Below are 17,439 nucleotides of genomic sequence, written 5' to 3'. Positions count from 1 at the left end.
ACCTTTCTGATCTGTTTTGACTGGTGAAACCTCTTGTCTGTACCTAAATTAGATCTACTTTGATCCTTGCAAACAATAACAGAGATCTATGAGTTAGTGCCACCCTTTCTACTTCCTGCTGTGAGATGTAACGTTGATATTTTTGACTTCTTCAGGGCATCCCTTGTTTTCATTTCAGATCAGAGTTGTCATTCAGTAAGAATGCTTGTAGTGCTAGTAACAGAATCAAGGCAGATGGTATGAGCAATATGCTACCATACAGTTGAAAAAAAATAATAATAATTTACATCAAGCATTCATTACTAATGAATTTATGTAATGCTTCCATTTAGTAATTCACTTTTATTCCTTTTTGTTTTAGATCAGTCATTCTGGAGTTAGCAAAAATTGATAGTAAGCAACCCTACTATGCTATCCGGTCTATGATTGTAATGCTATTACAGACAGAGAGCTGCAAAAACTATGATGAAAGAAAAGAAGTCATTATGAGCAAGATATCTACATCCAAGATTGAGAAATACCTATGTCTCCTAAATTATTTTCTGCGCGTTGAGGTACATCACTTCATTTTAATCTACAGGTCCATAGTCTTACGTTTTGAGCTAGTTTTTGTCTAAAAAAAAAGATGTTTGTGTGTACAAATAGTCACTACATTCTCAGTAAACTGCAAAATATGTGTGGTTGTAAAAATGTCTGATAAATGTTAACAGCACAAATAAAATCATAGCTGACATATCGTCTGATAGGAACGTTAGCTTACATGTTTGTTTCTCATTATTCTGTTTCTGTTTGTTTAGTTCTCGGTATCAGAGGAAATTTCACATATGGATTTCACCCAACAAATGGAAATGTTTAAGGATCTCCTAATTGAAATAGTAAATCAGGTAAGTAAGAGTTCCCTTTAGTTATTTCTCTGAGTGGTGCCCACGTTATATGACAGTAACAGAATACACAGCTAAAAATACCTTGAAACTCAAATACAAGATTTTGAAAAAAATCTGTAATTGATTATTGGCAGCTTGCCCTGAAAGTGGAGAACTGAAGAACTGCTTTAATTGCCAACAACAGGGACATGGCATGCAGTGTTACATCAACTGCATCCGTTTTGTGCCAAGGAATAATGCAGAATTGAATAAAATAAGTGACTGCCTTTCCTAAACTTTGAGAGTGAAATACTTCTCTGTTCTAAAATGTGACCAAAGCGGATTAGATGAAAGCGGTATTAGATCCACTTTGGAAAAGAACTCTGTTTATTGATCATTTACCTATTTATTTGCATTTGTTTACCAGGAAAGTCTGGCTAGGCAATTTATTTATTTATTTTATCTTATATCATATATATATATATATATATATATATATATATATATATATATATATATATAAAACACCCTTCCTCACCTTTCTTCCACCTCCCTTTAAAGCACTAAATCATTTAACCTGCTTATTCCTGCTAATACGTCACTTTATTGCTCCTCTTAAACTACTATACCTACTTCTAATTAGCACAACCAAATTACTGTTCCATCACTACTTCTCTGTTAACACTCAGACTTACTTATCTCCTCTAATACCTCACTCTGTTGTATTTATTAAATTACTCCTACCTATCTTATACACCAGTCTTCTATCTGTAAAGTCTCAGTACAAGGCTTGTGTGCTTAATGTTTGTCAATATCAGTGCAGGCTTTATTATACTGACTGTTATAATAAATACTCACTAAAACTGCATTATAAAATGTGTTATTGTAAATATAGATTGCATTAATGTAATACATTGGAGTTTTTCTCTGTGGGCCTCAACTGAAAAAGGGCACCTGTGCCCAATCGGACTTTCCTGATAAGGAAATATCAATAAATAAATTAAATAAATAAAAGTGTAATAATTTGGTGATGTTTGTTTGATGTGACTGCAAAAGAAGGAGACTCAGTACAAGAGCAGGACTGTTTTATTTATATGTATGATTTTATTTGGATTATAAATTATAGATAGAATTTTGTTAGAATATGAATGGTCTTCAAAGAGGCTTTACATTGTAAACAAGATATTTCCCTCTGCTGGGATGTAGGCATTCACCATTATGATTTTAAGATTTTTGATTGTGCACAAAGCATTGGTTTAGTGACGGCAGGTTTCTGCAGGGCTGCACTCATTTAATAACTGGTTGGTGGCAACTCATCTAGCTAGGCTATGCAGGATGTTGTGGGCAGTCAATCTGAAAAAAGGTTAGTAGATTGGATAGCTCCGGGCAGTTAATGGGGTTTAGTGCCACACAGTGATGTGTTCAGGTAATGCACTTACTTGTAAACCTGCAATTTTATATTAAGATTTCTCCAGTTTTGCAAGTGGAGACAACTGCAGGTTCATGAAAATTGGTAAGATATGCAGGAGGCTAAGGAGTGTATAAGTCTAAGTTAAAGTCTTACATGCAGATTCTGTTAGGACAGGTTTTACTTTATAGAGAATTCCTGGTTGTTTTTTTCTTTTTTTGAACTGCATGTCGGATGTGCTAATTGAGTCTTAATCTATATTCTATTATTATTCCCAACAGTTTTGTATTTTGTAATAGCTTTGTAATAGCTCAATTCTAGTATTACTTTGTGATAACATTTTTAAGTCACAATAGTTTGATTGATATGTTGGTGGTCAAAAACACCATAAAGTTTAGTTTTATTTAGATTTTGGAGTAGTTTAGATTGTTCTAGCCAGTTTTGCATTTTTATAATGGAATACTATAGGTCAGATTGGCACTTTTGATTAAATAGGCAGCACTAGTCTATTGGATTAGATTTGTTGGGGGAGAAACTGTATGATTTTCTTTATAAATACATTAAAAAGTAAAGGTCCTAATATTGAACCTTATGTCACACCTAATGTTATTTGTTGTGGAGCTGACAGGTCATCCACCCAGCATACACACGGTGTTCTGTAGCTGAAGTAACTTTAAAACCAATTGATTTTACTGTTTCTGAGACCAAATTCATTGAGTATGAGTAATAACATGGGATGGAAAACTGTGTCAAATACTTTGGATAGATTGAAAAATAGGGATGCAACCTTAGCACCTAGACTTCGTCTGTCATGAATACAGTGTTTGATCATTAGTAATGGTGTTTTAGTACAATGGCCATGACTAAATATGTGATGTTATTGAAATTTGCTTATTCTATGTTAGGTGGTTGGTCAACTGTATGTGAATACATTTATAAAATATTTTACATAGAAGAGACAATATAGCTGGTTTGTACTTTGCTAGTTCAAAAGATGTCCCACGTTTCTGTAAAGGTATAATATAAGATTGCTTCCAGAGTGTGGGGAATATTCCTTCTTGGATAGAGTGGTTTATAGTTATAGATACTGACTATGCAGTGGAGCCAGGTCTAGATCACATTGTCGAATGACAACAATGTTGAACACTCAGAAGAGTGAAACTGCCAAATATCAAAACTTTTATTGTGGGAGGGCTGTGCCCCCCCACACACACACACACACTAAATATATATGCTAACTCTGAGATTGGACTACAGTGAGGAAAGAGCAAATATTCCAATCTTCACTGTACTGTGATCCTGCAATCCGAACTTCGATATGCTGCGGTTTTGCTCTTCTGAGCGTTTGACATTGTTGCCATTTGACAGCGTAATAGGAACCCATGGAGTCTGCAGCGATTGTAAGATACTCTACTGGTAAGTTGTAAACTGCAAGAAAGTGGCTTAAGTTTTTGAATGAGTTTATTTTTTATCATGGTGATAGGAATTGTTAAGTGAGGAGGTAGTAGTGAAAGAGTCCATATCACTTACTGACATGATGTTAAGTTGTCAAACTCGCCTTCATTCTTGCTGGATGGGTTCAGAGCCGATCCTCGGCTCTGACTCGGCACTTGCTAAGCTCGAGAGCTAATTTTACCAGCTCGAGGCAACCCTATATCCCATGATGCAAGGTGTGACTACCCCAGATCTCGTTTGCCACTTCGCGAAGAGGTCTCTTTTTACCAGCTCAGGTAAAGTTTTTGGATTTATACAGAGTTAGTCAGAGTATCCCCCCCCCCCCTTTTTCTAGTCTTCACTATAGTGTTAGCGCTTTGTATTAGATATCCTTTTGCCCTATATTCCCCTTGCTTCCTTACATAAGGATAATTTTTCTCCTCTCAGGCCTTAAGCCTCCCTCCCAGTTATTTCCTGTCAGGGAGAGTGTCTATGTTTTTCAGTTTTTTCTCTGTAGATAACTGTGTGACTGTTGTGTGTCTGTGTGTTTTTTGTTGGGCATACTATGTCTAAGGAAGTGAAGGTCTCAGGCTTCAAGAAGTGTGACTCGTGCTGTCAGAAAATGTCTCTGACAGACGGTCACACTTCTTGTGTGTACTGCCTGGGGCCTTTACACCTGCAGGACTACTGTGCTATTTGTCACTCCTTTAGCCAGAGAGTCCTGCAGGAATGTAGAAACAAGCTGATTCTACGTGGCTTGTTGAAGCCAGAGGGTTTTCCGACCAAGACTGGGTCGGCTAAACCCTCTAAGCCACCTAAAGCCCAGGCTGTGGTGCTTAAGCCTTTGGCGGTGGCTCCGACTCCTTCGGAGTCGAGATCGGCTCCAGCTGGAGCCGATCTTTCCACATTGGAGGTAATGGTATCGGCTCCGGCTGGCTCCGATACACAAATACCTATGACTATGTCGGCTCCATCCAGAGCTGACGCATCTTTAACCAGCATTGGAGCCGATAAGCCTTCAGCTCCATCTGGAACCGAAGGGTCTTCGGCTCCGATGGCTCCGTCCAAGAAGAGATCTCGGTCTCCTTCCCTGGAGTCGATTCGTTCGGCTCCGGGATCTCCTCTACTTTCTGAGCGGAGCCATCAGAGCTGATCTTCAAGGTCTTCCAGGCTATCAGACCATGACTTAGAGAGGGTGGTAAGTAGACTGTTGAAGTCACAGGCACTAGCCCAAATGCTCCATAGCCCGTCTCAACAGACGACTGCTATTTCTCATCCCCCTGAAATTCCTCCTCTGACTCTCCTTCAGAGTTTGGAGCCAGAGCTTCTCGGAATGGTGACCGTGGGTGCGCCGGAGCCGATACTCCCCCTGTCGGCCCCGTTGTCTTCAACTCCGATCTCCTCCATGAGACCTTCCTTGGAGGGATCCGGTCATTGGATCTCCCTTGTTGGCTCCAAGGGGGTGACTGGCATTGGACCCTTGTCCGACCCCGCTCTCCCTCTTGGAGCTTCGGCATTGGTGAGCTTGGCACCGACATCGGCCTCGGAGCCTTCTCTTTCGGTGGGACCAGGGATTCTTGTTTCTTCGGAGTGGGAGTCTTCTGGCCTCCCTGGGAGGGGAGCCTTCGAGGTGATGAGGAGTGTTCTAGCCCCGGAGCTGAGTCAACGGTCTGTTCCATTAGCTCCTCCCTCTTCGGTGCCTGTTGATGTCTCTTGCCATTCTCTTGCTCCCGGACCCAGAGATCCATCGCCCCAGGTTTCCCTATTGGGAAGAACTTCCTCTTCTGAGGTTTCTCCTGAACCTGCTGGAGAACCCCCGTGTAAGAGGACGTGCAAGAGGAAGCACACAGACTCCCCTGAGTCTATGACATCAGATACTGACTTAGATGAGTCGGAGGGTTCCCCACGGTCCCCCTCTGAGGATGTCTCCTTTTCAGACATCCTGGAACTCCTTAAGCAGAGGGGGAACTGGCCTTCCATTGACCCCTCCAAGGATGAGTCGGTATACCTGGAGGCCTTTGGATCTCGACCCTCTACCTCCTGGGTGTCTCCGCCTTTCAACCCACTCATGCAAGTGGTGGCTCAGAAGGCATGGATGGCCCCGGATTCTGTGGAACCAGTCCCCAGGCGGCCCTCTAAATTCATCAAGGCCCCTTCAGACAAACAGTTTCTTACCAAGGGTGTCCCGGTTGATGCCATGGTGGTGGCGGCGGCCACCAAGAAGGAACTTGCTGATCCTTCTGTACCTGTCCATCCTCCTAACAAGGACTCTAGGACCATGGATAGGTATGGTAAGCAGATGTTTTCTTCAGCGACCTTTGCTATGCGTTCACTGAACTATCTCTGTCACTTTACCAGGCTTCAGAGAGACATTCTCAAGGAACTAGGTGAGGTGGTTCAGGATCCATCAGCTGCTGGGGCTCAAGAAAAGATTACCTCACAGCTAGGAATCCTAAATTCTATGACTAACTCCTCCATGCGGCTCATTTCTTATGCAGCCGATGGAGCGAGTAGAGCCGCAGGCACAGGAGTGGCACTTAGGCATCAGGCCTGGATGCGGCTTAGTAATTTCGCAGATCCCTTTAAGGCGTCCTTCACTAATACGCCCTTCGATGGTTTGGCTTTGTTCGGGCCTCAGGTGAAGGAAACATTGACCAAGTGTGAGCAAGATGGCAAGACCCTTTCTGCCATAGGAGTCCATTTCTCCACCCCTTCAAGACCCTATCCAAAAGGGCAGAAGGGAGGGAAAATGTGGTTTCGTAAATCTCAGGGAGTCACGCCTGATACACGTGGTCAGTTTACCCCCAGAGGCAGAGGGGGTAATAACAATAGACGCCGCCCTAGGGGCAGAGGGGGTCCGCAGAATCAGGGTAGCAGGGAGCCTTCCAGCATCCCTGAGGTGTTGCCCGACTGTCCACCCTTGGAGGCAGTCAGGGGAAGATTGTCGCTGTACCCAATAGCCTGGCATTCCCTATCTCAAGACAAATGGGTACAGTCAATCATATCCGAGGGATACAGTATTCCTTTCGAGAGATATCCCGTTCCTCATCAGTCCCTTCCAGACGTTTCACCCGGTCTAAGGGAATTGGCAAAGCTGGAGGTATCAAAGCTCCTAGCAAAAAGAGCCATCCAACTAGTTCCAGCAGACCAAGTAGGATCCGGCATCTACTCAAGATTCTTTTTGGTGCCTAAAAGGACGGGAGATTGGAGACCAATTTTAGACCTCAGCAAACTAAACAAGTTTGTCAAGAAGGCAAGATTCCGGGTGGTCACGCTTCAGTCCATTCTACCCTTTTTGGGCAAGGACAACTGGATGTGCTCAATAGACCTTCAGGATGCGTACTATCACATAAAAATTCACAGGCGCTCCAGAAGGTTTCTCCGCTTTCGGCTGGGGACCAGTCACTTTCAATTCAGAGCCCTGCCCTTTGGCCTCACTACAGTCCCCAGTCACGGCTCATCTGAGACATCAAGGATTCCAGGTGTTTCCATACCTAGACGACTGGCTCCTCTCTGCCACCACCAGGCATCAACATCTCAAGGCCAGAGACTACACCCTTCACATCTGCAACCAATTGGGGATTTCTGTAAACTTCGAAAAATCTTCTCTGTCACCTTGCCAATCTATTACCTTTATAGGCGCAGAATTAGACACTGTCAGTACGTCAGCGAGACTCACAAACCAAAGAATTCTGGACATCCAAAAGTACGTCCGAATCATATTACTCAACAAGAGAATCAGGGCCAGATTTGTCCTGAAGGTTCTAGGTCTTATGGCTGCGGCCATTGTTCTACTGCCGTTAGCCCGCTTCCACATGCGTCTTCTGCAGTGGATGTTGTTCACCCAGTGGTCATTCCAGCAGCTCCCCATGTGACACGAGATATTTGTGATACAATCGTGCAAGAGTCATCTAACCTGGTGGATGTCTTCCCCGCAACTCCATCAGGGCCGACTGTTTGTTCCCCCAGTCTCGGTTGCCACAGTCACTTCGGATGCCTCTCTGATCGGGTGGGGGGGGCATTGTCAGGGCAGGATGGTCCATGGGACTTGGCAACCAATAGAATACCATCTGCACATAAATGTCCTAGAGATGAGAGCAGTGCTTTTAACGTTGCAGGCACTCAATGACTTTCTTCCTTTAGGGACTATTGCAGTTCAGACGGACAACATGTCCGTAGTCTGGTATATCAACAAGCAGGGCGGGACCAGGTCCTACCCACTGTGTCGAGAAGCTCTCAGACTTTGGCAATGGGCAATCTGCTCTCATCGGTTTCTGATAGCAACGCACATCCCCGGGAAATCCAACCTCTTAGTGGACAGGCTGAGCAGAGCTATTCTCATGCCACACGAGTGGTCTCTCAAACAATTGGTAGTGGACGAGATTTTTCAGAAGTGGGGCGTCCCTTGCTGTGACCTTTTTGCTACACCCCAAAACAACAAATGCCTAGACTTCTTCACTCTCTTTCCTCTACCAGGCCATCCCCTGAGAGACGCTCTAACCCAGGATTGGCCCCAGGGACTTCTTTATGCCTTTCCTCCATTCCCGCTGATACCTCAAGTGATTCAGAAAGCTACCATCTTGAGAGCCAAGTTGATTCTCATTGCCCCTTACTGGCCTCGACAAATTTGGTTTCTGTCCCTACATCATCATCTCTTGGTTCAGCCTTGGCATCTGGATCCAATTCCAGATCTTCTGACCCACCATTTGGGTCATCTGCACCAGGCCATTCATTCTCTCAACCTCACTGCGTGGTTGCTCCACTTCCTTCCTTAGCCAGGCTCCCTATGATTTCTAATCCCATGCGAGATATCATAGTAGCTTCTCTAAAGTCCTCTACCAGAAGGATTTATGCTAGTAAATGGCAGCGTTTTTCCTTCTGGGCAAAGTCCAGGGACATAGATCCCTTTACTGCTCCAGTGCAGTCAGTCTTGGAATTCTTAGCTGAGATTTTTCAATTGGGTTCTTCTCCATCTACAGTTAAGGTTCAATTGGCAGCTATCTCAAATTTTCATGTGGGCTTAGCAGATCAAAATATTATGTCTCACAAGCTTTGCAAAGCTTTTTTGAGAGGGATATTTCTCCTAAAGCCTCCTATCAAAGATCCCCCTCCGCAATGGGATTTGAATTTAATGCTGGCATCCTTGATTCTACCCCCCTTTGAACCGGCTGCTACATGCTCATTAAAACTTCTTTCCTGGAAGACAATTTTTCTAGTTGCTGTTACTTCAGCCAGGAGGGTGTCTGAACTTCAGGCTTTCTGTGTCCGTTCCCCATATTTGGTTTTCCACAAAGATAGGGTATCATTAAGAACCAATCCATCCTTTTTGCCCAAGATTGCTTCCCAGAAGAATATCAACCAATCTATTGATTTGCCAGTCTTTTTCCCTAATTATTCTAACAAGTCGTAACAAAAACTTCACTGTTTGGATGTCCATCGTCAACTCAGGTATTACTTGAACAGAACTAAACAATTCAGGAAATCTGATCAACTGTTTCTTTCTTATGCAGAAAACAGGAAAGGTCTTCCGGTCTCCAAAGTGACCCTATCCAGATGGCTGTCTTCTATCATTTCTTATGTTTATCTTCTTAGGGGCAAGCAACTGCCCTCAAAACCAAAAGCACATTCTACCAGGAGCCTAGCCACTTCCACAGCTTTTCAGGATAGGCTACCTATTGACACCATTTGTGCAGCAGCCACTTGGGCCACTCCTCACACCTTTGTTTCTCATTACAAATTGGACTTGGCCTCCAGGGACAGGGCTAGGTTTGGTTCCACAGTTCTCAAGAGTCTGTTCCATTGAGCCACCCAGGATAGAGGTGCTAGGACGGTCCCATCCAGCAAGAATGAAGGTGAGTTTGACAACTTAACATTTAGAAGTTATGTACATACCATAACGTTCCATGTTAGTTGTCTTCTCTCGCCTTCTTTCTTGCGTCCCTCCCTCCTTCCCCCTAGCCTGGACAGACCTTGAAGTTGTACTCTTTTCTGGGGTTGTTTCACTTTTTCCATGAGCTCCCAGTAGGAAGTGTCACTACTGTTACTGGTTTTTGACCTGGTTTCTTCTACATTTAGTTTGTCTCCTTCCTTGTGAAGAAGTGTTTGTGGCAGGGTTTTTCTTGTAGCTACCAAACGAGATCTGAGGTAGTCACGCCTTGCATCATGGGATATAGGGTTGCCTCGAGCTGGTAAAATTAGCTCTCGAGCTTAGCAAGTGCCGAGTCAGAGCCGAGGATCGGCTCTGAACCCATCCAGCAAGAAAGAAGGCGAGAGAAGACAACTAACATGGAACGTTATGGTAGGTACATAACTTCTAATTTATGTGCTCTAGGTTTATTAAGGGAGTTAGCAACATTTATGTAATCTGAATTAAATATGCATGCCTTGTTCTAGTCTATTTCATTTGTGAAAGTACAGGTTTATCGTTTTTCACTGTGCTGTATAAGTTTATTAACGGTTAACCAACATGTTGTAGAGTGGTATCATAGTTTTAGTCAACCATTAATAAACATACAGCCATGACAATCTCCGCAGTGTCTATCAGGACACTTTTGCTTTATGACGTTTACATAGTTTTATGTTAGATTTGTTGCTGACAGTTTTTATATGAAAGCTGAACTTTAGCAGATTAACTTGGTCGAATTCATGAAGATTTATAGAGGTAACTCCTTCAGTGACAGAAGAATCATGAGACATATTCTTCATCATAGTAGATACTGTGGGAAGACGGAGATTAGTAGGATGTTTTTGAGGAGAATAACAGAATTTTGTTCTTTGATGCATTGTCTTATATCACTCAACCACTTCTTGGGGAAGAAACAATTCTGAAGTTTAGACTTAACAGGTGCAGTTGTGAAATCATCTGGCTATTGGATTTGTTAGGCCCCTTCACAATGATTAACAATGTTTTACATAGATTCATGGATTAGTTTGGCCCCTTCACAATGATTAACAATGTTTTACATAGATTCATGGATTAGTTTGGCCCCTTCACAATGATTAACAATGTTTTACATAGATTCATGGATTAGTTTGGCCCCTTCACAATGATTAACAATGTTTTACATAGATTCATGGACTAGTTTGGCCCCTTCACAATGATTAACAATGTTTTACATAGATTCATGGATTAGTTTGGCCCCTTCACAATGATTAACAATGTTTTACATAGATTCATGGATTAGTTTGGCCCCTTCACAATGATTAACAATGTTTTACATAGATTTGTGGATTAGTTTGGCCCCTTCACAATGATTACAATGTTTTACATAGATTCGTGGATTAGTTTGGCCCCTTCACAATGATTAACAATGTTTTGCATAGGTTCATAGGAGGTTACAAGGCTAGCAGCCATAGAGCCTTTACTAGCCTAGGCATGTTAATCCCACGTATCCCCATTTGTTCTGTTTGGGTAGTTCGCAGAATAAATCTATGCATAGAGTGGGTCTGTGATCAGCATTGGCTACACCTGCCCATGAGGGATATGGGTGCCATCCCAGGGGCAAATTTTCATTTTCCCATCCAATTATCTAGGTTGCATTTGAATAAAGTCACTGAGGAGCTCTGTTTTACATGAATAGGAAGGCTGTTCTAGAGAAGTGGCAGTATCTGTGAGACATATCAGCATTTCCATTAGGGCAGGGTTGGAGATTGCCTATAGGATAGGCATAAATCACATCTCAGCAACCTATAAGATGCAGATGAAAGTATCAGGGCTTTCAGCCTTTTCATGTAAGTCATGGTTTGGAGTCCCTCCAAACCTCTGAGGTCTCTCCAGCTGCTGCAGATGTCTGGTGAGGTACATGCAAAAGGGTGCATTATTCTCTATTAGTGGTCTGATGAGGTGCATTATTCTCTATTAGTGGTCTGATGAGGTGCATTATTCTCTATTAGTGGTCTGCTGAGGTGCATTATTCTCTATTAGTGGTCTGATGAGGTGCATTATTCTCTATTAGTGGTCTGATGAGGTGCATTATTCTCTATTAGTGGTCTGATGAGGGTGCATTATTCTCTATTAGTGGTCTGATGAGGTGCATTATTCTCTATTAGTGGTCTGATGAGGGTCAAGTACAGTGGAGTTATAACATCCCTTGACCTGGATGCTATGCTGTTGATTATGAAGTATACTACATAAAAGGCTTTTCTTACCACTGTGGAAATTTGATGGTCAGAGTTCAGATTGCTGTCAACCTGCTCCCAAGTCTCAGACCACTGGGTTGGAACTCAGGGGGTGCTGTCCATATTGTAATTTGTAGGGAATTCTATTTTTCCAAAGGAAGTAATAATGTATTTTTTTGCATTTAGTTTTAGACCATGGGTTTGGCACCAATCATTTGTTTGTGTTAGCTTTTCTTGTAATATGTTGACATCATTGGGGGACTCGATGATGCTCCCAGTTTGGAATAATCAGTGAACGTGGTGAGCCAAAGGCTTTCTACTTTGGCCTGGACGTCTGAGAAATCGATGCCAAACATTATCATATCAATAAAATGTCATAAACACAGAAATTTAAATAATCGAAACCCGTCACATCGAAATGTATTTAAATTGTTTCTTTTCTGTCCTACTGGCATATATTCACGAAGTAAGTATACCATTTTGTTTACGTACTGGAAAATGTATGAACATTTTGTGGAAAAATGAGCTCTGTTTCTTTAAATCACATACTGGTTGATGGCAATATTTTCAGAGTTGATTGAAAAGTATTCAGCATGTTATTTTGTTTACACAGGTAGAAGTAGACATAATTTTCTGTTTACAAGAACAAATGGGTGCCGGAAGTGGTGTGTAACATCTGCAAACAATATTTTGATGTTATGGGTTTCAGTTATTTACATTTTAGTGTTTATGACATTTAGGTGTAGTTGTCTCGATTATCTGGATTTCAATATTATGGTATTTTAATCTTATAAAAGTAATCTATGTATGTAAATATATATATATATATATATATATATATATATATATGTATATATATATATATATATATATATATATATATATATATATATATATATATATATATATACATATATATATATATATATATATAGGTTCATAGGTTCATACTAGGCTATCTGCCCTAGGGCATTTATAAGCCTAGCCAGAGTGTGTTTGCTTTCGCCACCCATTTTAAATTAATTTTGCTATGCCCTTTTTCGAGGTTAGTATACTGTGCCTCTGTCTAACAGTGACACAGAAGTGATACCCGGGGTAAACCTATGATCTCCCATCCACTCATCAAGATTCCACTTGAAGAGAGTCAATGAGGGACTCTGCCTAACCTGGACTGGGATTTTATTCCAGAGTGAAGGGAGCCTCTGGGTTATGAATCTGTCCCTCCAGCATGTCCTATTTATTTCAGTGCTGAGGTTCAAGTCTCTCAGCGTGTAGCTCAATGGGATTTGGATTTTCTGAGGTGCAGCATGTCCATTAATTCCGGGTTGGACATGGCTTTATACGTCAGGCACAGATCGCCTCTGAGCAGCCTCTGCCACACACACACACACACACACACACACACACACACACACACACACACACACACACACAAATATATATAAACATAATTATACACACATGCGCACACTCATGTGTAGACACACACACACACACAAATATATATATATATATATATATATAATATATATATATATATATATATATATATATATATGTATACACATTATACACACATGCACACACAGGTGTAGAAACACACACAATTTAAAAAAAAACAGCTCCTCCACTCCTTCACAACTACAAGTAAATAAATATACAGAATAAAGAACACCAGTTGCTGTGCGTTTGAAATTTTTTAATTCTGGTACCTCGGCCTTCGCCTTCTCCTGGAATACAACTATCATAGCAAACACCACCCATTTTTAAAAAACATTTAATTGAATTGTTGATGCACTATCCCCTAATTATGCAATTAGGCTTCCTTTATTATTATATGAAAACACCTATCTAGCATCTTTCCTCCTCACTTCCATAAATATGTGAACACATAAAAGATTTATTACAAAAAATAGTTGAAATTTAATACATAAATACTATAATATAAACAGTACTTGTACTTTTTTTTCTTTATTCTTCCACATTTCCATATTCCATAAAACCCTTGCAAACATACATTGCTTCAAATTTTATTAACATACATTTCTTCAACCTTATTATTTCCGAGAGATATGTGGAATACCCACTAAGCCTCCATATTCATCCCATTAGGAAACAATGTTTTCAAATTGAAAATGAACCTAGATTCCAACAATAATAATCTTTCCCGGAACATGGCTTCATTCCCGAATGCATTAGGCCTTCCCAATACGCTAAATACAAATCCCTCTGGAACCCCCCTATGTTTTTCACAGAAATGTCTTCCTACTGGACTCTCCATTCTCTTGTGTCTTATATCCCCTAGATGTTCCAGGATCCTAAGCTTCACCCTCCTAGTTGTTTGTCCTATGTACCAATTTTGTTTCTCACATCCACAACCTATAATATACACTACCCCTGTGGAGTTACAGTCATAATATTCTGTAGCACTGTATCTGACCTCATTGATTTTGAAACCATCCAAGTTTTTAACCCAATTGCAAACCTTACATTTTCCACATCTGAATGTTCCCTTTTTGTCACCTTTTTTAACTCTACTGTCCTTTCTAAAATTTAATATTTCCCTGAGATTAAAATATCTCTTGTACGAAAAGGTGACCCTCGAAGGAAAAAGTTTTCCTATTCTTTCATCTTCACAAATAATGGGCCAAAATCTCCCCACTGTTTACCTTAGTATATTAGAAAAATGGGAATATCTGGTCACAAAAAATATTTTATCTCCGGACCTATCCTTACCGTCATCATTGTCATCACCAAATCTAATATTCCCAAAATTCCCAAAAGTCCAGGATTTACCCCTGTTGCCGGGCCATTTAACAAGACCTAACTCACTTTCTACCTTCATCCTAGCTTCTCTAACACTCACTTTGGAATACCCCCTCCCTACCAATTTTCCTTCAACCTTGCTGAATTCACTTGGAATCAACTTTCTCTCAGAGGTGTGCCTACCTATTTGTTTGAACTCACTCAATGGTAAAGATCTTACCAAAGAGTCACTGTGCATACTGGAAGCATGGAGAAAATTTTCAGCTGCAGTCTTTTTGTAATAAGGTTTGTAATGTATTTTATTATCCGGGCACAAGTAGATTTCCACATCCAAGTATTGGATACTTCTGCCCCCTATGGTGTGAGTAAAATCTAATCCCCAGCGGTTTTGCTTCATCTCCAAAACAAAATTACCAAATTCATCTGGGGATCCCCTGCATAGGAATAACAAGTCATCAATAAATCTCACATATTTCACTACCTTGCTTCTATAAAATTCAGAGGGATAAATATAACAATTTTCAAAATGGGCCATAAACAAAATAGCATATGAGGGCGCAAAAGCTGCCCCCATTGCTGTGCCCTCCTTTTGCAAAAAATGCCTTCCCTCGAACTCGAAGCAATTATGTGTTAGGCAGAAGTCCAATAGACTTATGATAAAAAATGTCCTTGGTCCATCCCCCAACATTTTCTCCACTGCTTTTAAACCATGGAACCTATTGATGCTGGTATATAGGGACTTGACGTCCACACTGGCCCAGTAGAAATCTTCGCCCCATGCTATATTGCTAACCTTAAAGCACACCTCATCACTATTTTTAACATGTGACTGTACCCTTTCCAAGTGACATTTCAATAAGGAATCCAGGAATATTCCTACGTTTTGTAAATAGCCTCCCTTAACAGAAACTATGGGACGTCCTGGAGGATTCCTTATGTTTTTGTGTATTTTGGGAATGGTGAAAAACTTGGCTATCCTGGGATTTTTGACATATAATTTCCTAACATCCACTGATGACAAAAAACCTAGCCTTTCTCCCCTTTCCAGTAGTTCCAGCAATAATGTATTATATTCTTTTAATGGATTTAGGGGTAATTCTAAATAAGTGCTAGTATCCATTAATAAATCCAGTACCATGGAATTGTATTTTTCCCTGGAAAGAACTACCCAGTTCCCACCCTTGTCAGCTTGAGTAAATACATATTGGTTATTAACATCCTTCAAATTAAGTAAAGCTTTCCATTCATCCTTCTTTAAATTATATTTTTTCTTTTCACCACGAAACTTTTTATATTCTTCCTCTATGGTTTTTAATAATGTTTTCTCAAAGACATTGATAACCACATTTTTTCTAGGTGGCATAAACTCACTTTTACAAGGTACATTGGGAACTGCTAGCCTACCATAACCCGTACTGAAGGCAAAACCCCCACCATCTTCACACACTTCCTCTTGTGCATGGATATCCACCAAATCATTTTCATGTAATGTCAAATTTAATAAAGAATCATCAAAATGTTCTACATTTTCTAAACTATCAAAAATTACAACATTACTATCATTTCCTTCATTGTTTCTATCATGGGATAAACAATTTTGATTCCCGAAAAAATCTTTTAAATACAATTTTCTGCAAAACTGCTTGATTTCCAAAGATAGGTCTGCTAAAGAAGGAAAACATACAGGTACAAATTTGGTGCCCTTAAATAAAACTTGTTTGGCACTCTCGGAGATATATAAATCCGAAATATTTACAATATTGAAATTCTCACCTTCACAAATGTTCATATTGTCACCAAAAACTGCTGCAAGGTCCTGTGTGAAACCCATTTCGTTAACATTATCAATGTTTCCATCCAACACAGAGTCCTGCATAAAGTCCTGCTGTAACTCTCCCTCATTAGCAAAAACAAACTTCGGAACAACGTTTCCCTCCTCGTTTGTTCTAGTTATGCTGTCATCTCCTTCTTCCCTTGGTTTGAAAGCGACGACCTCTTCCTTTCTGCTGCACTGCTGTCTGATCTGAATCACCTGCTACTCCATTCGCTCCTGCAAACGATTCATGCTCCGTGTTCAAACTCTCGAAAGAAACACTCTTTCTGCTACTCAGTTCATCCGCCGACGATGCAGAGGTTTCTCCCCCAGTTGATCTCGGGACCCTTGTGACGTCACGGGAAGCGCCACGCTTCCTCTTAAAGCTGTACTGCCAGGAAAACAGCTTGCCCGATTCATGGTCCTTGATGTCACGGAGATATTTTCTCTTTTTACGGGAAACAACCTCTGCTTCAATTTTAGAAACTCTATTTTTGATTTCCACCATATTTTTATTAAAGATGGACACCGAGCTCTCCTCGATCAGTTTATCTTGCAAAAGCAGGATGGAAGAGCGAGTTTTATTTAACACTCTTTCATTTCTTTTAACAAGCACTCCTAACCAACCCAGAGTGCATTTTATAGAAATGTCCTTCCATTCCGAGGATAAGTCCAATTCATCCTCAGAGAATTCGAAAGCTGGTAAACGTTCAACCCTCAAACCCCTCGGGGTGACATTGGTTCTAATATATTTCTCAAGCAGCTTCAGATCGTAAAATGTTGTAACTTCTTTTATCAAAGCTCTTTCCAATTCCACATACCTCTCGGAAAAATCTATGGTAGCACTTTCCCAAGGGTCATTGTTAGCCATTTTTTCTTCCCTCTCCTTCCATATGGTTGCCAGATTCACTGGTTGTACGGATGGTGCACCCGGCTGGGTGACAGAAATGGTGTTCACCGACATAGCAACGAAAAAAAACAGCTCCTCCACTCCTTCACAACTCCAAGTAAATAAATATACAGAATAAAGAACACCA

At 40.9% G+C, this 17,439-nt stretch overlaps 1 protein-coding gene across 1 annotated transcript in view; it reads left to right on the top strand.

Annotated features, from left to right (window-relative positions):
• The window catches only part of ADCY10 (adenylate cyclase 10), a 376,739-nt gene that overhangs the window by 210,465 nt on the left and 148,835 nt on the right, over window positions 1–17,439 (top strand). The window contains exons 14-15 of the mRNA XM_044054989.1: window positions 362–554; window positions 798–884. Of these exons, the coding sequence (XP_043910924.1) occupies window positions 362–554; window positions 798–884 (280 nt within the window). The remainder of the gene's footprint in view (window positions 1–361; window positions 555–797; window positions 885–17,439) is intronic.

The sequence above is a fragment of the Protopterus annectens genome, chromosome 13.part0 (assembly GCF_019279795.1).
Source record: "Protopterus annectens isolate FY-2018-M chromosome 13.part0, PAN1.0, whole genome shotgun sequence".
In the NCBI taxonomy this organism is placed as follows: Eukaryota; Metazoa; Chordata; order Ceratodontiformes; family Protopteridae; genus Protopterus; species Protopterus annectens.
The sequence above is the reverse complement of the archived record's forward strand: the minus strand, read 5'-3'. Positions and strand labels throughout refer to the sequence as shown.